This window comes from Hoplias malabaricus, chromosome X2, assembly GCF_029633855.1.
Source record: "Hoplias malabaricus isolate fHopMal1 chromosome X2, fHopMal1.hap1, whole genome shotgun sequence".
Classification (NCBI taxonomy): Eukaryota; Metazoa; Chordata; class Actinopteri; order Characiformes; family Erythrinidae; genus Hoplias; species Hoplias malabaricus.
Genome location: NC_089819.1, coordinates 40204080 through 40228739, shown reverse-complemented (window position 1 = coordinate 40228739; position 24660 = coordinate 40204080). Strand labels below are relative to the sequence as shown.

The 24660-nt window shown below is 39.1% G+C and overlaps 1 protein-coding gene across 1 annotated transcript in view; it reads left to right on the top strand.

Moving 5' to 3' along the window:
* Positions 1 to 24660, top strand: part of LOC136676592 (aryl hydrocarbon receptor-like) — a 70230-nt gene that overhangs the window by 11205 nt on the left and 34365 nt on the right. Inside the window, exon 2 of the mRNA XM_066653694.1 lies at positions 6719 to 6906. Coding sequence (XP_066509791.1) covers positions 6719 to 6906 — 188 coding nt within the window. The remainder of the gene's footprint in view (positions 1 to 6718; positions 6907 to 24660) is intronic.

Below are 24660 nucleotides of genomic sequence, written 5' to 3'. Positions count from 1 at the left end.
ACTAAAGGTGCTCTGGACCTACCCTTGTGCACTTGTAGCTGCCATTAAATCCTCACAGCAGTGTTCCAATATTTAGTCTAAAGCATTCCCAGAAGAGTAGAAGCTGTTACTGCAGCAAAAAAGAAATAGACTTTCTATTAATACCTTTCATTTCATAAGAAAACTGGACAAGTGTGTATCCTTAAACTTTTGGTAATACAGTGCATATTTTCTCTTCTAACTACAAAAACAAATATGGTGTAAAATCATGTTTCAAACCTCTCCAGATTTAGGATAAAGCACCACAGACTTAATGCTCTGATGTGCCAGTGCTCGAACATGGTGAAGCTGTTTGAAGCTGTTGCTAAAGAACAAGTAAAAATGATCATGAAGAAATGTTAGATGAGCTGCTGTCCACAAACCTTTGGTCTAATTGTAGAGGTAGTGTACCAGTACTTATGGTGCCCACGTGGCCGAACACTCTGTTGTGTCTCGCCTCGCCGGCCTTTTCCGCTGAGGTCACTTTTGCTTTATTTCTGGGAAAGCATAACGAGGGTCTGAATGCAGTCTGAATCCAGTTTCAGCTGTGACTCCTCGGGGCAGGGCCAAGTTTTCTGCTCTTTTCTTTTTTTTTTTTTTTTTTTAGCTGTTTTCCTTTTTAATTTTCTCAAAGGGGTGCAGTTAGAGCCCAGTCGCTGATGACTGTGATTCCAGTAAGAGCTCAGACCTAATGGCTTTCATCGCAGAGCAAAAGCACAGAGTGGCCTGTAGCATTCAAAAAGGCTTCTGTTTTGATTGGTCCTAAAGGCGTAAAAAGTTACCAAATAGGAGCAATAATCTGATGGAGAGTCAGACTGTTTTGTGGTCCCTGAATGAACCATTGAGTGGGTCTTCCACATTTAGGTGGCCATGTTTGAAAGAGGTTTAGTACAGCGGCTGTGTCGTAATGTTAAGGAGAAAATGAGGAGCTGGGTCACTGGTTGAAACATGAGGTTTGCTTATGGATAAAGTCCCGCCTTTCAAAAAAAGATCCAATCAGCTTGCAAGTTATGCCTCCAGCAGTGGAGGGTTGATTATTTTGTGGTGCTAATAGGGACAGCCCCCTCACTGTAGAGATCTGTGTAAGCTCAGTAGCGAGAACAAGCCAGAAAAATTGCTGCAAAATGGCCACCAAGTGAACAGACATCTTTTAAGTAGAAAGCTAGCTCTCAGCTAGCTCTCAGTAAAATGTTGTGTTCTGTTATTATTTTTTAATAAAAAATCCCCTTGCTAAGTGGTCGTTATGTAAACATGGCCTCACATGTTGTAAAGCTGTCATTTAATTATTAAACTAAAAAAAAACTTTTGGTTTGGTTAAGTTTTTCTTAGCTAATTAATTTAAATATTTTATGGCTAGCTTTCAATTAAAAAACAAACAGTTCTACATTGGCCGTTAATTAAAATAAATGTTTGAAATCTCGTCCAGTGACCCTCAGTGGTTACCTGGCTAGGGAACAGAAAGCACGCACTGTGATTTTCACTACCCTACAATAAAAAAATCCCACCCTGGTGTTCCGAAAACAAACCTGTCCTGTTCTATGTTGTTTGGCAAACTTCTGTCTCATAATTCTAGATTTGAGTAAACTACACTCTTATTTTGCTAAGCTGTCTTTCTGTAAACTTTGCTCTTATTCTAGTAGGCTATTTTTTTCTAAAGACCCCTCATGTTTTCATATGAAGCTATGTTTTAGTAAACTTTCACATTGTGTTGTCTTGCTAAACTAGCCTTAAGCAAAGTTGCTAAGCTGCTTGCTATATTAGCTTTAGGTAAAATGCCCTAATGTCTTCCTAACTGTTATCTTGCTTAACTTTTCCTTCTGTAAACTGTTTTCTTACCCTTTGAGGTTTCACAGAAACTCCCCTCATGTGATGCTAAGCTATATTTGCTAACTTTCAATAAAATAATATTCTTTTTAAGCTAACTTATAGTAAATCTGACTGCAATTATGATAAGCTGTCTTTGATTTTTTTAGGCACTTTTAGTCACTTTTTCAGTGCATGTTAGGTTAGGTTGGGGATCTGCAATCTAACAACCCACAAACTGAAAAAAAAAAACCAACAGAAACATTTTTTATGCCTAATTCTGAAAACATGGGATAAATCAAATCATTCAGATATGGTTCTGCATCTTTCATAGGGTGCAGCCACTTCAGCGTTTTCTCATCTCCTCATCTGAGCATCACCAATCAAAGTGCTGCACCTGTTTTTATGTGAGAGCACAGAGGAGAGGTTAAACGGAGTAAAACAAAGACAACGAGACTGGAGAAATAAGAGTTCTGAATTAACATGACAAAACTGAGGACAAACAATAGAGCAAAACAACAGAAGATGGCTAAAAACCAGAGCTTCTGCTCCTTGCTTCTGCTCCTTGCTCCTCACCCCTCAATCCTGGGCACAAGAACAGGCTCTGAAACCGGTGGTTCTGAACAGGGCTGTTTAGATAGGGTGAGAATGGGGCTGTGTTGTTTGATCTTTGTGGTATTTTGACCAAAGCTTGTCACATATGCCTCATTAAAGGAAACTGTTAATTTGTGGAGGGTATAGTTTTTCACCTTTAAATGAAAAATAAATAAAAAGCACTATGGTCTGGCTATGACAGGAAGGCATTTTAATCAAATCTATCTTGCTTAGTTAGCTTTCTGTTAACTGTTTTACTTTCACTTAACAGCTTTTCTGTCACTACACTGTTTTGAGTGTAAAAAAAGCCTCCATTTTTGTTTTGCTAGCTTTTAGCCACATGACTTAACATAAGTTACTGAATGCTAGTTTCACACGAGGCCATGTTTTAATTATGCTCCTAATCTAGGGCTTCGAGTGACGCCGTTGTCTGAATGTTGTTCCTATGATGGGTTGTTTGCAGGTTTGGGCCCCTTTGATGTCTCCTCTAAGCATGTTGAGCTGCCCAGTGCCTTTGCAGTAGCAGCAGTTTAAAAAGAAGCTAGATATCATGTGCTTATCACAGTCCCAGGTTGGTGGTTGTTCTGGGTGGTCTTTTAGACAAGTTGGAGTCGTGTCTGTGATCCAGAACTAATCATCCTTTATCCTGACATCACCCTCAAATGTTCACAGCAGTGTCCCAACAACAAGACAAATGCTTTTTGAGCCACAAACTAAGGGATTCTTAGCCTGAAAACAACCCTGGCATGTGACCATGAAATAGTTAATATCATGGCAGTTCACTTGGCAGCTTGTCTCTGGTCACACTGTTGCCTTGGCACCCATCTCTGGGCCCTGTTGCCTTGGCAGCAGGTTTGTGTCATCTGTCTCTTCGTTAAGCCCGGGCTGAGCCGTGCAGCTGGACTTAATTAGCAATTAATGGCCAGCGTCTAGACGGCAAATTTGTTGTGAAAAGATTTGCTTTGGCTCTCCACAAAGCTGCTGTGTCCTAGGGACAGAGGGATGACGGATGGCTGAGAAAAAATGCTCCTAGCATTTACTGTAATGAGGAATGTGGGTGGGAATGTGGTTCCCAAGGTTTTATGATCACATACATAATAATAACTAATTACCTAAAAGTGGTAACGCTCATTTATTATGTTTTATAATATTTATCCTGATTAGATTGATTGCTGTGACCCCAAATATATCATCTAATATTTCGTAATACTCATGAGTTTGCTTTTCTTGGGCTCGACCACTTTGCAGTGACTCGCACCTGCAGTGACTCTTTGTCTGATTACTCTTGGTCTGATAACTCAAAACCCTGCCCTATTGTCAGTTCTTTGCTAAATCTATGTGGTTAAACCTATTTATTACCGAAGTTCTGAGTAGCGCCGGACAATAATTCAATAGCAGTGTATATCATGATACAGTATGTTTCAATAATGGTGATATGAGTTTTAAACACATTTCCAGTATGTCAGTAGGCATATTCTACAGCGTCTGTGACTGACTGTTAATTACAGGTCACTGTTCTTTAAAAGTCACATGTTTTCTTTATGATTGTTTTTGGAAGTGGTTGCGGGTCACATTCGCTCCTCCTCCTTTCAGCCACCAACAGTTGCATATGAAAAAATAGATGCGAGATGTGTGGTGCGCGATGAACATTTTGTGAAATGCTTAAAATAAAAATGTATTAAAATTCACATTCAAGTGTTGCTTTCAACAGAGAAAGCTAGGAGCACTGAGAGCCGGCTGTTTGAAGTTAAAAGCCCCCTGCATGACATTTTAAATGTATTCGGGGGAAGTTATATACATACGGTAGCCCTCTTAGTTAAATTCAAATTCAAACACAAAACAGAAAACAAAAAAAATTACATAAACAAGAGAAATGTGCTTTTGCAGTAAGAATTATAGAAATAAGTGACAAAAAATTAATTAGTATAAATATAAATAACAAGGAGAACTGTAAACTGCAATGTATTTTTTCTATCTATTTACAGAGAAGGTGGTGGATTTATTTATAAAATATTATATAGTTTTATAGAAGGATATTTTAGAAATTTGGCAAATACATTTTTCAGAAGTGTGACGTTAGAGATGTTCATCGTGGGCTTTTTTGGCAGTTTTCCTGTGGCTTATATTATTCATGTTGACAATGGATTATATTGTATTGATATAAAGGAATATATTGTCATAGGAATTTCAGCCATATCATCCAGCCCTGTTTCTGCGTGCCGTATTTCTCTTTGTTTCTGTTTTGTTTTGTGATTATGAGTTTGGTCACAAGCTTAACCATTATTAAGTAAGTGCATCTGTAAGTGCATCCTGCCCTCAGCACTGGTGATGTCAGCTACTGATGTTGAATGATGAGGTCTAGATCTCAGCTCTTTCCAAATGTTTTGGATGGAGCTTCATCCCGTCAGAAAACACACTGTTGTACCCCCTCTGCTGGACCCTTGGGATTGACTCAGAGAGCACCATCTTATTTCATGTTATGGAGATAATACACATCTGGGTTTATGAACTTCAGTGCCTGAAAGAGACAAAGAGAGAGAAAGAACACTTCATCAACAACACCCCATTCACTGAGTGACTGCCACCTCAAGCTCTGTGGTCACAAGTCAGTGTCATCTCTGGGAGTCGTTTGATCATCAAAAATCCCGGCCTGGAACCTGGATCAAAGGTCCGGATTTGAAGATCTTTTAGAGCAGCCCCCACTCCAAGCCCAACACTTAGCCCCCACCGCCCCAACACAAGCCCCCTGACTTATTTTTAGGCCTGCTTGTACCAAAACAAATTCCCCACCAAATCCTAATTGTTTTCAGCCTTCACGCTGAGGCTCCCTTCTCCTTTTCTGCGGGAAAACAGCCAGAAACCTCTGCTCCTTTTTGTTAGTCTGGCTTCTTGCATATCTTTGTTCATTGCTGCATAACTCCATATAACTTTAATCATACATCATTGCAGATCTCTTTTCTCTGAACATCAGCCTTTAGGGAACACAACTGGACTTTTACACAGCTCTTGTACATTTAATAAAACCTTTAACCAACAGTTTTTGTGACAATAATGTACCTGTACCATACCTTTTTTTTGTTCTGAGAATATATTGTAATGGTGTGGACACAGATGTTCAGTTTGTATCATCTACATAGAGAAGTGTATAATATAAAAAAATTGATCCTGAGGTTATGCAACAGATAGTGTCACTGAAACACAGCTCCAGGATCTTGAGGTCCTAGGTTCGGTCCTTGCCTCAGGTCACTGCCCTGTGAAGTACTGGCACCCAGTGTGCGTTTCCTGCCTTGTGCTGTTGCCTCCCTACCAAAATAGCTGATGTGCGATGAGTGATATATTGGTGCCCAAGATGCGTTTCCTGTTCTGTGCTGTCACCTCTTTACCAAAATAGCTCATGTGCGGTAAGCAAATGAACGCAGATTGTCTACCAGCACATAGAGCTGGATGATACGGCCAGAATTTATATCACAATATATTTCTTGATATTAGTCAATACGATATAATTCCAATATTGACATGAACAATAAAAAAAGCCTAAGAAACACTGCCAAGAACTGAAAGCAACATGACTTCACCATCAAACAAATACCTCTTGGCTTTGTAATATTAATATTTTTAAACAAACTTTAACATTGAGTGCAATGAACTGATGGCAGTGCCCTGTAATGACCACCAGTCAGTGATAGATGCTGTATGTAATTTATATTGAAAAAGTGTAAAGTAAATGTCATTGTTATTGAAACATTTTATAGTGCAATATATATTGATATTCAATTATAGTCCAATCCTACACTAATATATATATATTACACTAATATATTAGTGTAAGGGTCAGTGTAAGCAACTGCCTACATCAGTCACTCATGTATAAGATTTTAATGTCTTTGTAATCTTAAAATAGGCATTTAATGTTTAGTGTTTCTTAGTTGTGTTTATGCACATGTTCAGAAAGAAATTAAAGGGAGAGTAGATACGCTCTGACCAAAACACCATTACAGCTCTCTTTATCAGATGTTCTCTATCTAAGATATGGGAGTATGCCGTCTACATGATGGTTGGAATGTGATAACTTCAGAAATCTTATAACGCTTTCTTCGTTGGAGTGGTTAGTGTAGTGGGTAAGGCCACTGCCTTCCACACCCAGTTCAGACATGGAACCCCATGCTGTGTTAATAAGTTAATAATTTAGGCTGGACTCCTAATCTCCTACCTTTTAACATAGTATCATAAGTTGTTGTAAATAAAGTTCTTAAATATGTATGCACCTTTGTTAATCTTCAACGCATGCTTCCTCTCTCCTCAGACCTAAGCCCCCTCCACCAGAGGGTGCCAAGTCCAACCCCTCCAAGCGACATAGAGATCGGTTAAACATGGAGCTGGACAAGCTGACCAACTTGCTGCCCTTCTCCGAAGAAGTCCGCTCTCGACTTGACAAACTCTCCGTGCTCCGGCTTAGTGTTGGATACCTGAAGGTCAAGAGCTTCTTTAACGGTCAGTTTCTTGTTTGTTCCGTCTATTTGCTCAAGAAAGGTTCTTCCAAAACAACGTTTATATAATAAGATATTGTTGTCTCTCTGTCTCTCTCTCCCTTTTTCCCTTCATCTTGCTATCTCTTCATCTCAGTGTCCAACCCAAACAAGGCCTTTCTTCAGATCCACAGCCAACAAATATTTACTGACATTTCAGTGTCCATACGTTTGTCACAGTGTTTGTTTACTTAAAGCAGCCAGAGTCTGTTATTTTCTCCAGTGAATCTTTTTTTCACATTATGAAACAGCCATTGCATAATACTGGGCCCTAGGAACCAGGATGTATCCACGCTTCTGTACTAAGCCCTATTTTAAACATGCACCCCCCGTGTAGGAGACCCACTCTGTGAAGCATAAACTGGTCTTTTTAGGGGATACAAAGCAGTTTGTTTCTCACAAGAATGACACTTTATAGAAAGATCTATTTCCTATCATTTCAGATGATGGACATTTTAAACCAAAAAAGTAACATTTGGTGTTACTGGCCTCCATGTTCTTCATGTTCTCCTTGCAAATACAGACATATCACAGATATGAATATTCCAGTTTGTTTGGAGAATGATCACAGACGGGTTTGCCTATAGCTGATGTTTATACACAGGTAAATGACGTTATTAAATGGGGTTATGAAAATATAACTGGGTCTAGGTTTATGGTCAACCATTCTACCTGTCTGCTTTCATTAACCGGGACAGTTATTACTAGGGCTCACTGTGTGAACAATTTGGAGATAATGATTTAGTAGTGATTTATTATTTTCCTGTGAATTAAGTTCCAAGAGTTTTTTTAATCACAAATATTTATATTAAATAATAATTTAAAATTGATGTTTTTTCAGATTTCAATTATTGCTATTTGAACATTTCCCTATTTCAAACTACTGCTAATACTGAACTGCAAGGTCCATACTCTGTTTTTGTTTTTTTTGCTTTACCATTAGGTAGATTTGGTACCTGAACTGGGTACTTTTTGGTACTTGATCACTAAAAGGGCTTTTCCACTGCATGGCACCTACATGACTCTACTCGACTCTGCTCTTTTGCTTTTCCACTGGCAAAATCTGGTACCTGGTCCCTGGAACCAGGTAAGTTTTCAGTCCCAGCTCGCTCAGGGATCCAGCCATGCAGAGTAGCTACTAAATGGTGACATGTAAACCCTGCAGAGCGCAGATTGTCCAGAGAAACGTGCATGTAACCACGAAATGCAGAGCTCATTCAAATCCAGTGCAAACCGCAGCTTGTAATATCTCTTAAGTTACAGCAGCTTTCACATTTATTTTTATCTGACTCATAATGGGAGCTTGTAAGTTTACCTCGAGGTGTAATAGACTAAACACTGATGTGTAAACCTCACAGAGCTCATATTGACCAGGGTGACTTATCATTCATAACAAACTAGGCATTTATAAAATTTTGAGTTTCATCCGGTTCACAACGGCAGCTCATAAAATTACACCATGGACTTTTGAAGAGGTTAAAATGATAATCAGTTTGGTGGCTGATGAAATAATGTTGCAAGAGCTGGACAGTGCAACAAGGAACAAAAAAATATACTGATCTGTCTGAACTTTATATAAATATATATTTATAAACACAACAACATGATGAGTAAACAATGCTTAATGTTACTGCAGCTGTTGTTGCTGTTTCCAAAGGCCACTGTCCCCATTAGAGACCCATTGCCCAGCTACATTCTGGGGGAGGGTGGGCAAGCTAGTGGAAAACCAACCAGGTTCCAGAACAAAAACCAAGCAGAGACAAGTAGAATTGAATAGTAGGTCACATGCAGTTGAAAAGTGGCATAAATATCTAGATCTGCAGTGCCAACTAACTGACGCCAGTGCTGGCGATCATTGTACTTGTGACTATGGGAAAGGGTGGGCCGTCCTGCCCACCTCATCTATTATAGAAACAACGATTAGAGTACTGCACCAGCAAAAAAATATAAATTGCTATTTCATTATGAAACCAATTGGCTTTCCAGCACTAATTTCCACTTTTGGAAGAGGACATGAATTCTCATAGACTTTAGAGCAGAACTAACCTTTAAAGGGCTTCTATCCTTTGACTTAATGGCTTTTTCCCCTTAATGCAAGTTTCCCCTTCAACACACACCTCATACACTCCACCCCTAAACAAACACACACCCACACACACCCACACACCTCCTGCCAGTGCAGGAAAGTAGGTCAGTGGTCTCAGGTCTACTTCCTTCCTGACTGTGACGAAGACTATTCTCTTTCACCTCTAGCAACCCCAGACAAACTGGACATTTCAGTTCCTCTTGCAATTTTAAACATACGTAAAGAACGATTAGCGAGTCAAATCTGCCAAGGCTGAGGTGATTTGGAATAGAAATTAGTTGCAGGTTAAACCACTAGGGAAAATTAGCAAAAGTTGAACAGAAATGAATAATTCAACAAAACAGATAAAGCAGGGCGAGGTGGGGCATTTTCTCTTCATTTCTTTAAATGTTGAAATCCTGCAGATATTTTTACAGAAGGAAGTTGAGTTCATTTTTCACTCACAGCTGATCACTTCTAACACTTGTTCCAAAAATGTTTCAGAATGAAACATAATGTACTACACTTCAACAAATCCCAGGTATTGTCTAAATGATGAGCAAAACATGATCCTGATGTACTTCTCCTTTGTTCTTTGAGCATTGAAAAATAATGTCTGGTCATTCCTTTTAGAAAGTGGAGTAGGTCTTTCTGTGATATTTCAAAGCATTTATATCATACTCGCCTGTACCTCCAAACCTCTCTGCAACATTCTCCATGTGTTCCAAAATATTTCTGCAAACCCTTTCCTCCAAACCCTTTCTTTAATACTTGCATACACTCCATTTTTTTGTGTAATATTCTATTCAGTATTTGTTGATGATACTATTAGAAGCTTAGCTTTGTTAGCTTAGTTTATGGACCTTAGTCTGTTTTTATGAGAAATATTTGAGCTCAGAATCAGCGTCCACCTTCCTGAATATTATTCCAATCTGTTTTTTCTTCAATCAAAGTACATACATTGTTACTCAAATCATTGATTTCAGTTACATTTAGAGAAAGTTCACTTCTTCTATGTATATGGAGAGTTGTGGTCAGTCCTGGGTTTTGGTCTGTGGTCAGACCAGTGCTTTTTCCCTTCTTCCTTTTCCTCCAGAATCCAGCCAGGCATTGTGTTCAGCTTCATCAGCTCTTTCCCCTCTCTCTCTCTCTCTCTTTTCTGTCTCTCTGTGTTTTTTTCCCCTCTGAAATTCACCTCCCAAATTTCCTACAATTGTTTGACCAAAATAGCAGCTCTATGGCAATCAGAACCAGAACTAACCCCATACAAAGAGAGAAGAGGGGGAGCAGAGAGAGAGAGAGAGAGAGAGAGAGAGAGACAGACAGACAGACAGACAGACAGAGAGTGAGAGAGATTGGAATGGTCCCGAAGTGTTTGGCTTATTCTGGGACAACCCTGGAGCATACAGTTAATAGCAGGAGGTGCCAGTCTCTAAAGCCAATTAAAATATGTGTGTGTGTGTGTGTGTGTGTGTGTGTGTTTATGGACCTGCCCTGGTAACTAAATATGTGAAGTGAATAGCACTAACCCACATATTGCTGAGCTTCTCTTGTTGCTGTGGTGATGCTGTGGTTATACCATGCGTGTTCTTACGTGAACTCTTGTCATAGTTGGGTAATAAATTCCAACATTTAAAGTGTATACTCAAATTAATTTTTTGTTTACAATTTGCAATTTACTGCTTGTTATCAAGTTTCTTTTGTGCTTCTCTGCATTAACTGGAACTGGATGGTCTTCCACCTTCATCCCTTTGACCAAATAGTTCTTTATACTGACCTTTAAAATAGTCAAACTTCTTAATGGTTGCTGTTGGAGTTGAATGGTGGAGTAGGTATTAGAATCAACATTGGAGTTGGGGGCATCCGTGGCCTGGTGGTTAGGGAACTGGGCTTGTTGCTGGTTTGATCCCCATAGCCAGTAGGTCATGACTGAAGTGCCCTTGAGCAAGACATCGAACCTGCTCCCTGAGGCGCTGTGGCTAGGGCTGCCCACAGCTCCTAGCATGCGTGCTCACTGCCCCTTAGTGTTCATTAGTGTGTGTGTAAATTTCACTGCACGGATTGGGTTAAATGTGGAAAACAAATTCCCCTGTGTGCAAGCACAGTGGCCAGTTAAGTGATTCTGTTTCTGATTTAAATTTGTTTGGTATTGTAGTTGACATTGTAGTTAACATTGGAGTTGATGTTCAAGTTGCATATTGAAGTTTATACTGGAGTAGAGTTTGGGCGGTATGTTGGCACAACAGGTCATGTTGCTTTCACACAGCTTTAGGGGCCTAGTTTTGTGGGTTCATGTCCCACACTGAATTTAGTGTGTTCTCCTTGTGTCTGTGTGGGTTTCCTCTGTGTGCTCAGGTCTCCACCCCGGTACAGAAATACACATTAGTGGGTGGATTGACTATCCAATATTTTCCCTAAGTGTGAGTGTGTGTCGCCTGTGAAGGACTGGCGCCCCCTCCAGGGTGTGTTCCCACCTTGCACCCAGTGATTCTGAGTAGGCTCCGCAACCTTATACGTGACCCTGGACATGCGGCTACAGACGACAAATAAATTAATGTTCATGTTGACATTGGAATTGTTTGAGTTTGAGGTGGTGCTGGGAATTTTCAACAGATTTGCTATCGGAGTTTGAGCTGAATATACCATTGCAACTGATGTGAGTTGAAGTTAGCATGAGAGGTAATGACCTTAGTTTTGACTAATATGCAAGGGTATGAGGTTAATATAGCTAACAAGTAATAAATGATAATGCCCCACCTATTAGCATGGCACTAGTAGATTTTTTTATGTGGTTTTAAGATGATGTTATCTGTACAAAATAGATATAAATGTGTGACATGGTCAATTTAAGGACATAGATGATTACCCAGGATGCCTGGCTCCTTACACCTTTGGACTATTCCCTCCAGAGAAAGCCTCCTCTGTTTGGTCGGAAGGATCCGGAAGCTGAAGCTGAGAAAGAGCCCGGGGTTCAGTCCCACGCTCCATCGCACAAATGCTACATTGTGTGTGAGGCTCCATCCCAGCATGCACCAGGGCAGCGAGAGTGTGTGTGTGGTATTGATGGTTGGTCTGTCTGCAGGCCAACACACTGAGTCACATGAGGACTACGAACAAAGAAAGATTCAGATTCTGAAATGGACAGAAGCTTGGACAGATAGATAAACAGACTGATAAATTTAACAATTGAAAGTAATATCCCACTGAATTAATTTCCCACTGTTAATTGGTTTTATTAGGCCATTATGTGGAGTAAAGTTCCAATTTGACATATCCCCTTGATTGGGACATATCCTATCCAAATTCCACAAGTAAAAACAGTTCTTGGGTCTAAATGAAATTTCTGTGACATTCATTCATTCATTCATTCATTATCTGTAACCGCTTATCCAGTTCAGGGTCACGGTGGGTCCAGACCCTACCTGGAATCATTGGACGCAAGGCGGGAATACACCCTGGAGGGGGCACCAGTTCTTCACAGGGCAACACAGACACACACACACATTCACTCACACACTCACACCTTCGGACACTTTTGAGTCGCCAATCCACCTACCAAAGTGTGTTTTTTGGACTGTAGGAGGAAACCGGAACAATTTCTGTGATATGCTTTGTTCAAAATACAAGAAGTATCAATCAGCACAGCAGAATTCTCCCTGTCTAAACAGCCCTGTTCAGAATGACTGGCAGCTGATTTTGATTTAGTTGAACGTTTTTTTATTAAATATTGTTAGGTTTAGTCTAGATTCATTTGAAAACATTAAGATCTAGTGATACTCCATTAAATTTTAGTCATGTATGTTTAAACATTTTACTATTTTAAAGGTGTTGTTTCTTAATAACTTTCATAGACATAAGCTTTAAAGGTACATTTCAAAACCTTAAAATCCTAAAATAAGAAAGGAATATGGCCACTATTTACAATATATTGCCAAAAGTATTTGCTCATATGCCTTCGCACTCATATGACCTTGAGTGACATCTAATTCTTAATCCATAGGGTTTACTATGTTATCAGCTCACCTTTTGCAGCTGTAACAGCTTCAACTCCTTTGGGAAGAGTTTATGGACTTGCTTTGTGCACTGGTGCACAGTCATGTTGGAACATGCAGGCACCATACCCAAACTGTTCCCACGAAGTTGTGAGCTGTCCAAAATCTCTTGGTATGCTGAAGCATTAACATTTTCTTTCACTGGAACTAAGGGGCTGACCCCAACTCCTGAAAAACAACCCCACACCATAACCCCCCTCCACCAAACTTTACACTTGGCACAATGCAGTCGGAGAAGTATCGTTCTCCTGGTAACTGGCAAACACGTTGTTTGTCGGATTGCCAGATGAAGAAGCATGATGTCACCCCAGAGAACACATCTGCACTGCTATAGAGTCTTTACAAGTGCTTTACATCACTGCATCCGATGCTTTACATTGTGCTTGATGATGAAATGCATGAATGCAGCTGCTCGACCATGCAGATCCATTTTATGAAGCTTTCTAGGCATTATTCTCTATCTAATATGACAGCCACATGAAGTTTGGAGGTCTGTACCGATAGACTCTGGAGAAAGATGGCGACCTCGCAGCACTATCCACTGACCCTGTTCTGTCATTTTAAGTGTCCTACCACTTTGTGGCTGAGTTGCTGTCGTTCCCAGTCGCTTCCATTTGTTATAATGCCACTGAGAGTTGAATCTGGAATATACAGTAGCAAGGACATTTCACTAATGTACTATCCTGTCACTGAAATTTACTGAGCTCCTGAGAGCAACCCATTCTTTCACAAATGTTTGTGTAGTCTGTATGTCTAGGTGCTTTATACACTTGTGGCCATGGATGTGATTGAAATACCTCAATTCAATGATTTTGACAGGTGAATGAATACATTTTGCAATATTGTGTTTTTTGCATTTATTTAACATTAACATTTTAAGTTCAAAGGGTTACAGTCAAACCAAGACTGAGTCGACTCCAACACATTTTATCCCACGTTTTCAGATTTTGAAAGACCAAAAACTGGCTTTTATACTTCACAGTTTGTGGGTTGGTAGGAGTTCCAGATCTCCACATTAAGCTGCTCATACACTGAAAACAGTGAACCTTTAATAATATGCCCATTTAAGTGGTGCAGCTATTGCATTCTGGCGCCTGCTAGGCACCAGAATGTAATTGTCATACCGGTTAAGGTGGACCAGAGGCACCAGACTGTGAATGAGTTCAATTAAGGTGGAATGGAAAATACTGATAGGAGGCTGGTGAATAAGAAGCTAACTTTAGCTTCATTATCAGTCCTTTCTCTTTTCTGCTTTGACAGGTAAACACATTTAACATGTTTTTATATTTTCATACATACCACAGTAAGCAAAAAGGTTAGCTATGGTGTAACGTGAGTCAGTACTTAGCAAGCTGTGCAAAGAATGAAACAGTTTTTGCGAAAAAAATAGTGCTCTCTCCCTCTCTCTGTCTCTCTCTTCTCTCTGCAGTAGTATATCTGATTGAATGGTTGTGCTGAAGGCCCTGAAGCGTTACTGCACGCTATGGGGGTCCTGCAGGTCCTTGTGCATGTGTGTTGGGGGGGTGGGGGCCAGGGTAGAAAATCAGTATCTGTTCTGTTTAAAGGTCTGACCCAAACCCTGGAGTGAAATGATGGAAATCCCCAAACTTTCATTTTCTGCCTTTTAATGTTGCCCAACCGTAAATGTAATGACAAATACACTCTAGTTGTACCAGCCCACCTTAAATAGTGTGGCAATACATTCTGATGTCATTGTCCACATTAAATGGCACGGTAGTACATACTAATGTCTCCAATCCAACTTAATTTCTGTGGAAGTTTCATTGCAGTTTTTGTTGGGTTTTTTTTGCAAATTAATGCATCCGGATGGAACTGGTCCACCTTAAATATTGTGGCGATTTCACTGCATGTCCACTTTAAATGGTGCAGAAGGACATTGTAGTTCCATCAGTACTGCTTAAATGGTGAGGCACATGCATTCTGATGCCTCAGATCCACATTAAAGTTTGCAGTATTACATTCTAGTTTGATGTCTCCAAATTAAGTTGTGAAGTCATTATGTTCTGATGCCTCTGGTCCAAATTAAATGTTCTGGCAGTATATTCTGGTGTTTCTGGTCCAACTTAAATGTTGCTGACCAGAATCTGATATATGCTTGGATGTGTTTGATACCTTTTAAATGGATTTTTATGCTTCATTGTCCAAAATAACCAAATAGTCATCAAAATGATCAACAAAAAATTAGCTACAATTACTTAATGAAAATATGATTAAACTTTATAATTATATTGATTGATTATAATTATATTATTCTATAGATATGACTTTTAGCTGTGATCATGTTTGTTAAATTGTAGCTGTACAGTGTTTTCTGTGATCTCCTTTCTCCAGATGTGAAATGGACAAGAGGAGAATGTGTGTGTGTGTGTCTGTGTGTGTATCTGGGGAGGATATGTTTCAGAAATATGCCCCCCCCCTTCAACACTGCAGAGTCATAAAATACAACCTGACATGTACTAAGAACACATACCACAGTAAAAAACACACACACACACACACACACACGCACACGCACACACACACATACACAAACATACATTCTCCTGCCCGCACTTGGAGGTGTAGGTTTGCGCAGGTTTACTTTTGCATTGTGAAAGCATATTAATTCATTCACTTTAAACTTGTCTTTTGTTGTTGCTTACATAAAGTAACAGTACAATAGCAAAAATTATTACTTCCACAAAAGAACAAATCTATCTGGACACGTGACTAGCGGATGAGGTCAGTGCACTTTCAAGACTCAGCATTCAAACACTGTCAAAAAAAAAAAAAAAAGAGAAAACATCATCTGTAAGAGATGTGAAAGAGGCCCAGCTAACTCAGCTTTCAAAGTAGAACAGAAACAAAATGGATTGGCGTGGAATGGAATTGTGTAAGGTGAAATGGCACAGGACAGTGTAGTGTAGCTCTGAATTTGAATAGAATGATGTACAATTAAATTGACTGCAAAAGAAGAGTGGTATAGCATTGAATAGAACAGAACTGTGTACTGTAGCATTTATTGGAATTAAACAGAGATGTATAGCATTGAATTGGATTGAATCATGAAGGATTGAATTGAAGGGAATGAAATGAAATGCATTGAAATGCATCTATTATGTAATGGAGTTGGAAAATAATAGACAGGAATGGAATAAAGTAGGTAAAAGTTAAAATGTCACAGTGTGGGATAAAATGGAATAGAATGCAGTTGAATGGAACCGAAAGGAGTTGGTTATAATAGAATAAAACAGTAAAGCGTTTAATGGCTTGGAATGGAACAGAAGAAATTGAGTTAAACTGGAATGGAAGCAGCAGCAGATGTCTGAGTGTCTGAGTATTGTCCATGTTGACAGATAACAATAAGAAAACCACATGAGCAGTGATTGTGGTTCCTCAGCTTGGTGGAACACTGTGTTCTGGGCTGAACACTTTCATTTCTCCTTTATCTGCTTCAAAACCTGCTTCCTCTCATTCCTGACACTTCACAGATTTATCATAAATTTTTTTTTTTTGGCACATTTCGGAGCATTTTGGTTTTCCTGCTGTTTGACCCTTTATTGGCGGCTTAAGTAATCTCAAACTTGTTGAACAACCATTTTAACAGAGACAAAGCTATTTTATTAATAAATGGAAAAAATATATGTTTGCTTTTGTCCAGTATAGACCCCTTCGCCCCAAAGCTCTTTTAAGGTGGAATAGTATGTTTGAACATACCTTGTCTGAATATTTGTATTCACTGTTTCAATTAACATCGAAACTCATTTATAACAAGACCTGTTTACCTGTTTTGTAGCACTTTCAGCCTGTTTACTTTCGTGCAGTTTGCAATCTCCTGAATTTGGAGTCTGTTCCACGTTAAGTAATCTGAAACAGCAAAAATAAGTCATTGATACGCCCGTATGGAGCAGGAATAGAGCAACATCCTCATGTATTTTAATGGTTTTCAACATTCAGAGTTCTATCTGTCATCCAAATGCCTCCAGATACCACTCCTCAGCTGTGGCTAAGCCAGCATCACACAGAGAAAAAATATTTACACAGAGAAATAAAATTTTATAAAAAGTGTTTTCTGATAAAAACTGAGACCATCAACTTTAAGTTTTTGTTCGTTAGAAACACACCAAACAGGCTGTGACCGTGCTGCCCACAACTCACATGAGATGAAAAATTGCTTTGTTGCTCTAATTGCTTTGTTGTTACCAGTTACCAGTTTAAATTAGCATAAAATCTCACATATATCCAGTCAGTTAGTGTCAGTATAACAGTGCATATTTGTTTTAAAAAAGTTCATTTATGACACTGAGAAAATACTCTCATCCAGATTTTATACATTGATCATTAGTTAGTAGTAGATAAGAAAGTAGTAGGTAGATATAGCATTAGGAATTTTGACTAAGGACTATTATTATGTAGACCATTGGTTCTCCAACCTTTTATACTATGTACCACATGTTATCAAACAAAAAACTCCAAGAGGTCAATTTACAATCTATCAATAATATGATATAAGTATATGTGAAATCAGCATTTTTTTCGGTGCTGGTATCAGATTAAGGAGCAGTGGCGCTTGTAGTCATAAACGGTGTTTTATGGCTCTACTGATACAAAGACTCGCCATGCCTTTTTTCCAATAGCTTAGAGTTTTCTTCTATTTTGTCTTTACATGTACAAAATGCTCACTTAGTTTCTTTCAGTATTTGTCTTTTCGGATTAGTAATGTTTCTCCGTGTTCTTGTGCTTGGTTTTAGTTTTTTTTTCTCATTTCCACTTTGCCTTTTTTTGTAATAAAGCCCGAATTGCTCATGTCTGTCTCCAGCCTTTGTTATGTTCAGAAAGTAGCAGCTGAAACCGTGGGCTGGATTTCACAAAATATTGGGGATACCATTCCCGCCAAGAAAAAGTAGGGGAATGCAGCTCCCCCATTTCCCTATGGTACAGTGTATATATTTTGTATTTTTATTAAACACAAACTCGTTTATTAATTATAAAAACTGTGAAACATTATGTAATTCTGTTACTAATTTCTTGACCATTAACTAATTATTCTTGACATCAAAGAACACTTTTTGGTGCCATATAGAACCTTTTTCTGTAGCACCCAATGCAAAGAACCCTTTAATCATGCCAAAGGTTGTTCAGGTATTCAGGGTTCTGTAAAGAACCATTTTCTTTACCTAAGAACCCTTATAGGACCATCACTTTTAAGTATGTACATGATGCTGCCCTTTCCTAATATCCAGTGACGTTGACTCCAATTAAATTATATATTGCACTGTGGCGTGTTCTGACAATATTTGGGTCATATTAGTTTCAGCTTGTGTGTTTGATTGGATTAGTTCAATTTTTCATGCACTGTGTGTGTGTGTGTGTGTGTGTGGCGAGAGGGTGACCTACAATGTGACCTAAAAACAAGCTGATAGAGTGAAAAATGCAAAATTACACAATGGACATCAACAAATAAAGAATGTAATGCACCAACATTCATTCATTCATTCATTCGTTCTTTCATTCATTCATTATACTGCCTCCTTAGTTGATAAAATTGTTATACCAACTGAGACTGAACTGTGGAGGCTCCTTTGTTGAGACAAGGGATTAAAAACAAACGTTCAGCCTTGCTTGTGTGATAATGAGTGAGGTGTGTGATTTTTGGCCGAGATTTACAAAGGATCATGTTTGTTAAAAGAGTGTGTTTGGTGTGTGTGGTGAATGTGGGGCATTGTGTCTCAGATTACTCAGACACACAACCTCTCACACACACACACACACACACACACACACACACAGTATTATCTTATGACTCAGGAATGAATCTGTGTTGACAGTCATTTGGGTCTTCTGCTAATCAGCTAACGCTTACAGCAGGCTAAAATCTAAAAGCTTCTACTGTAAAAGCAGTGTGTGTATGTTATGTGTATATGTTATGTGTGTGTGTGTGTGTGTGTGTGTGTGTGTGTGTGTGTGTGTGTGTGTGTTTGTGATAGCATCAGCAGCCTCTCGCTTTTCCACTCAGTCAAAACACACAGGCGGCTAGTCATGTGGGAACAAGCCCCAGATCTATGATAGAAAGAAAAAGAGAGGGAGATTAGAGAGAGAGAGAGAGAGAGAGAGAGAGAGAGAGAGAGAGAGAGAGAGAGAGAGAGAGAGAGAGAGAGAAATAAAACCGAATAAAATGAGAAAGAGTGAAAACAAATACATAAAAAACTGAGTAAGCTCAAATGAGGTGAGAGACAGGGAGATAACGAAAAGAGTGGAAAAGAAGGTGGTTGTGAAAACAGAAAGAGAGAGAGAGGGAAATGAAGAGTCAGTTGATGCATGAGTAATATTTGATATGAGTAATATTGTGAAGAATCGTTTGTAACTAGGTTATCATTTGTTATTTATTTGCTTTTGGTTATTGTTTTTCAAATAGCTTTTGTGCTTTGGTTATTATTTGTTTAGTAGTTATTGATATTCTTCTGCTCTGTTAGTTTTTTTTGTTTATAGTTTGGCTTTTAAGTGCTCGTTTGATAGGATTATTTTGTTTTGTTTAGTTGTTTCAATATTTGGTTGTCGAGGGATTATTGTTTGTTTGGTAGATTGCATATGATTTGTTTCTTATTGTTAGGATGTTTGTTTCTTGCCTCATGGTTTGGTTGTAGTCGCGTTATTGATTTGTTTGGTAATTTTTAATGTGCTGTTTGTGATTTTTGTTCTCAAATATTTGTTATGAAATTCTCTCTCTCTCTCCGTCTCTCTTTCTCTCTCTCTCTCTCTCTCTCTCTCTCAGCCAAATCCCAACGGTAACTTTTCTTGTGCAAGTCGTGTTGCCATACCATTACCAAGGTGACCAGGATGGAAAGAGAGGGGGGGGAGAGAGTAAAAGAAGGAGAAGTGAAGAATGAGAGAGTAAGCAAGTGAGAGAGAGATAACCAGAGATAGACGGAGTGAGTGAAGGAAACCAAATGAGAGCGATAGAGTGGGGGAGAGAGAGAGGTGTGTTCTGCTGAAGTGTGATTAATATTATCTCCTGGAGCAGGAGGAAAAAGCTGCTTCCTGTCTCTTATCCACTTTTACACTGTGTTCTTCTTTTCGCTGATTTACTCAGCACTCCCAACTCTGTCGCTATTTATACGTATTTATTTTATTTACTCAATATCCTCATTATATTGATCATTAAAACAAAACCAAAAAATCAGAATTTGGCTTTACATTCATGCTTAGCCATGGGAATCTATTCCCTAGACATTTTAAAGTGGAACAGACCATTCAAATTGTATATTTAAGTGCCAGAATGTAATTGCTGCTCCATTTAAGGAGGAACATAAAATTCAAATAAGATGCTTAAGCAGTAGAATGTAGCTGCTGTGCCATTTAAAGAGGAACAGAACATTCAAATAAGAACGTTTACATGCCAGAATACAACTGATGAACCATTTAAGTTGAAATTGTGCCAGAATATGATTGTTGCAATACTTGAGGTGGACAGATGCCAGAAGGTAACGGCTGCACCATTTAAGGCAGAACGCATAGTTGAAATAAGAAATTTACACGCCAGAATGTAACTGGCACCACATTTGGAGTTGAACTGATAATTCATATTCGAAGCTTGAGTGTCATAATATGGCTGCTGCACAATTTTGGACGAACTGGTGGCAGAATGTAACTGCATCACCATTTACACTGGACCAGAACATTCAAATAAGAAGCTCAGATTCCAGAATGCAAATGACACACTATTTAAGGTGGAGCAGAACATTGACATAAGTAGGACCACCAGGATTTAAGTACAGAATCAATTAAGGTAGAACAGCAACTCGTGTAAGAAGCATTAGAAACATTATTTATTTATTACCAGCTATCGATTTATTTATGTATTTATTTATTTGGGAGAATGATGTCCTGGACTTTGGTTTCAGTTTCAGCCAAGGATTTTCCCAGGATTTTATACGGTTAAAGCTTGAGTGTCTCAATAATGAAACCTTGTATGATGTTTTCCGCTGAGGGGATGTTTCCTCCTAAACCTAACGTCTCCTTTCATTTTGGTGAATTCCGGCAGCTCTCAAACCGGACAGACAGACGTTACAGCTGTCAGTCAAGACAACTTCCTGCAAATCACATGCCTCCGAGAGGACAAGTGTGAAGACGAGTGCGATCTGTCTGTACTTTTATTTTCTTTTTTTGAGGTCAAAGCACCAGTTTGAGTCGGCCTGGATGCAAAAAAAAATAGAAAATCCTAATAAAAGGGTGTGAACGAATGGAAAGGAAGAGAAGGGAAAAACAGTGAGAACAATATGAGTATTGTGTGTGTGTGTGTGTGTGTGAGAGAGAGAGAGAGAGAGAGAGGGAGAGAGGGGTTTGTTTTGGCCTCAGACACCATTTCCTGTCTGCTCTCACATGAAAAGCTTATATCACTGTAGTCGCTGTTTCACACTTTTTACTCAAAATTCTCAGTTTTTTTTTCTCTTTTTTCTGTTCTTTTTTTCTCCCTTTCCTTACTTTTACTCATTGTCAATGTGCTTGCTCTCTCTCTCCCTCTCTCTCTTTCTCTCTCTCTCTCTCTCTCTCTCTCTCTCTCTCTCTCTCTCTAAATTTTTTTTCTCCCATTAATGTGTCCCATTTTGGGGAGTTTTGTACACACCCTCCCACACACACACATACATACACACAGACACACACAGGAAGAGATAGAGTGTATTTCCTGTTGGCAGCGGTGCATCTCTAGAGAGTGTAATTTTGGTGTATGTGTGTGAGTGGTTGTTTAAGTATGTGTGTATGTGTGTGGTTGTTTAAGTATGTGTGTGGTTGTTTAAGTATGTGTGTGTGTGTGTGTTTTCTTGGCAGTGGTGTGTCTCAAGGGAAGCAGGTTTGCGTGAGAGCTCAGCTCCAAATCTGTCAGTAAAAGGGGGACTGCTCAAGGTCTCTGTGTGTGTGTGTGTGTGTGTGTGTGTTTCAGTTACAGTGAAACTGTCCCAGAGCTGAGATTTATATCAGACCATATGGATCATAACCTTCTGAACACCTTTTTTTTCAGAGCTTCTTTGGAAATGAAGAGTATTTATAAAGATTTTGTTGTTCTTTACTGCAGTAATAGTGCTTAATCTGTTAGGAATGCTTTAGTCTAGATGCTGGATCACGTCTGTGAGGATTTAATGGCATACACATGTCTATTAGTAAGGTCAGGTATAGATGATGGATCCCAAATCATTTTAGAGCTATTAAATTTAGCTGTTTCACTCAAGAGAACACATTTCCCCTGCTCGACTTCCCAAAAGCTGGGGGTTTCTCTTGACATTGAGCAGTGGTTCCAGAACAAGTCATACTTTTGGGTGCACCTTGAAATGAGCTAAGGGCTGTCCAAAAACTATTGGCCACTGTGTTTGAAGTGGAGGCTCTGGGGCCTTAGCGGAAAAGAACTAGTCATTTGATCCTTTCCCTCTGAAGCTGAAAGGCCTGCTGTGTGTCTGGGTAAAATACCTGTATCCATTTTCATGAACAAACACTGCTCTTTTGGCCGTAGACGTGGCACTGTAATTCAACAAAATACACACAAACCAAGGCGGCCATCTTGTCTGCTTTGTTTATTCTCTGATTGACATCCTATAGGTCTTTTTTCACATGACCTACTCAGGTGTGTGGGTGTGTGTGGGAGTGTGGGTGTGTGTGCCTGTGTGTGTGTGTGTGGGTGGGTGTGTGTTGTGTCCTCAATGAAAGGCTGGTGACAGCAGTATGACAGCAGCTGACTCTCAAACATTCCTCACCATAGCAACAGCACCACAGCGACTTATGTATCAGTGTTGTTTTTAAAGCACAAGACACACTGGCCCAGCATTGTCCAAATAAAACCAACATTCAAGATGCACCAACCAGATTTACAGAGCAAACACCATCACTCTCCAAACAACAGATAGATTCCCCAACTAAACATTGTCATTCATCAAGCAATGCCAAGATTCTGCAAAGGAACGCTATCACTCTTCAAGCAGTGCAAAGATTAACTAAACCAACGCCACACTCTCCACCCAGTGACCCAGAGATTCACCAAACACACGTTCCCCAAAATTCATTTTTTTTATTGTTATTTTTTTTATTTTTTACAAACACCACTGTCAAAACGTCACTCACCAAACACAAATATGGGTGCAATTTACTAACATATTTTTTAAAATAAAAGAAAATAAACTTAAATGCTTATGGCTTTTATTTTTGTCTGTGATCAAACCAGTTTATAATTTCAAAGTATTTATTTATTTATTTACAACCCCCCCCCACCCCCCAAAACCCAAATTATTTCATCAATGTGAAGATTCATAATACCTTGACTTACGGAGTTCCCAATTAAAATGAATTGAAATGCTATTAATGAAATGATTCATTAAATAAATAAATGGCTTTCATTAAATAAGAAATTGTACTGATATAAATAACATATAATGTATAAAAAAATAATAATACATAATAAAAGAGAATGTAAAGAAATAAACTGGTTCTATTAAGTGTATTTACCTTGAAGATCACACAAAGACGCTGGCAGAGATGAAGGAGATTGACGTGCTCTATCGCTTAATTTACTCTCTACACCGTTACTGCTACAATGCTATAAAAAAAAAACAGCTATACGTCAGAGATGCTTGCACGACAAGACACAGCCGCCACTAGAGATTAATGATAAGGGGGGGCCAAGCTTTAACTAGGGGGATCTGGGGTAATGGCCTCATAGCAGCAAAGATTTTGACAAGGTACACATTTAGTTCTATCTAAAGCAGAGCTGTAGTTCTCAGTGTTTATGCTCTGACCTGCTGCTCTCAGCGCCGCCGCAAAACAAACCGCTGACCGATAGCCAATGGCTAAAGAGACAGAGAACCGTTGTTGAAAATGAAAAAAAAACTCTTGCTAGGCTAATCATTAGCGTGTGGTGTAAGCTCGCTCGCTCTCAGCTCCCATCATTCAGCAAAAACAGAGCTACAGTCGTAATTCGTAAGTTGATTCACTTGTAAGTCAACGTTTCACTGTATTTAATATATAATTTCTATCTTTTTACTTTGACTTTAGAAATTTGATTTAATGATTTCGGGCTAGGGGCGGCACGGTGGTCTAGCAGGTAGTGTCGCAGTCACACAGCTCCAGGGTTTTGAAGGTTGTGGGTTCGAGTCCCGCTCCGGGTGACTGTCTGTTGAGGAGTTGGTGTGGTGTCCTCCCACAGTCCAAAAACACACGTTGGTAGGTGGATTGACGACTCAAAAAATGTCCGTAGGTGTGATTGAATGTGTGTGTGTGTTGCCCTGTGAAGGACTGGCGCCCTCCAGGGTGTATTCCCGCCTTGCGTCCAATGATTCCAGGTAGGCTCTGGACCCACCGCGACCCTGAACTGGATAAGCGGTAACAGATAATGAATTAATGAATGATGATTGGGCTAAAATATTCAGTAAGAAAATTCAGTCTGTAAAATTGAATCGATCAAAAGGCTCACTGTATGTTCTTATATTTTCTAAATTAAGTCAGCAGAATATGTCCACACTCTAGCATACTCCAACAAACACTGATTTATTTGAAACAAACACCAAAAGTTTTCTACCAAATATTTTAGTATTTCATAAACAATCACCAGCATTCATCCATC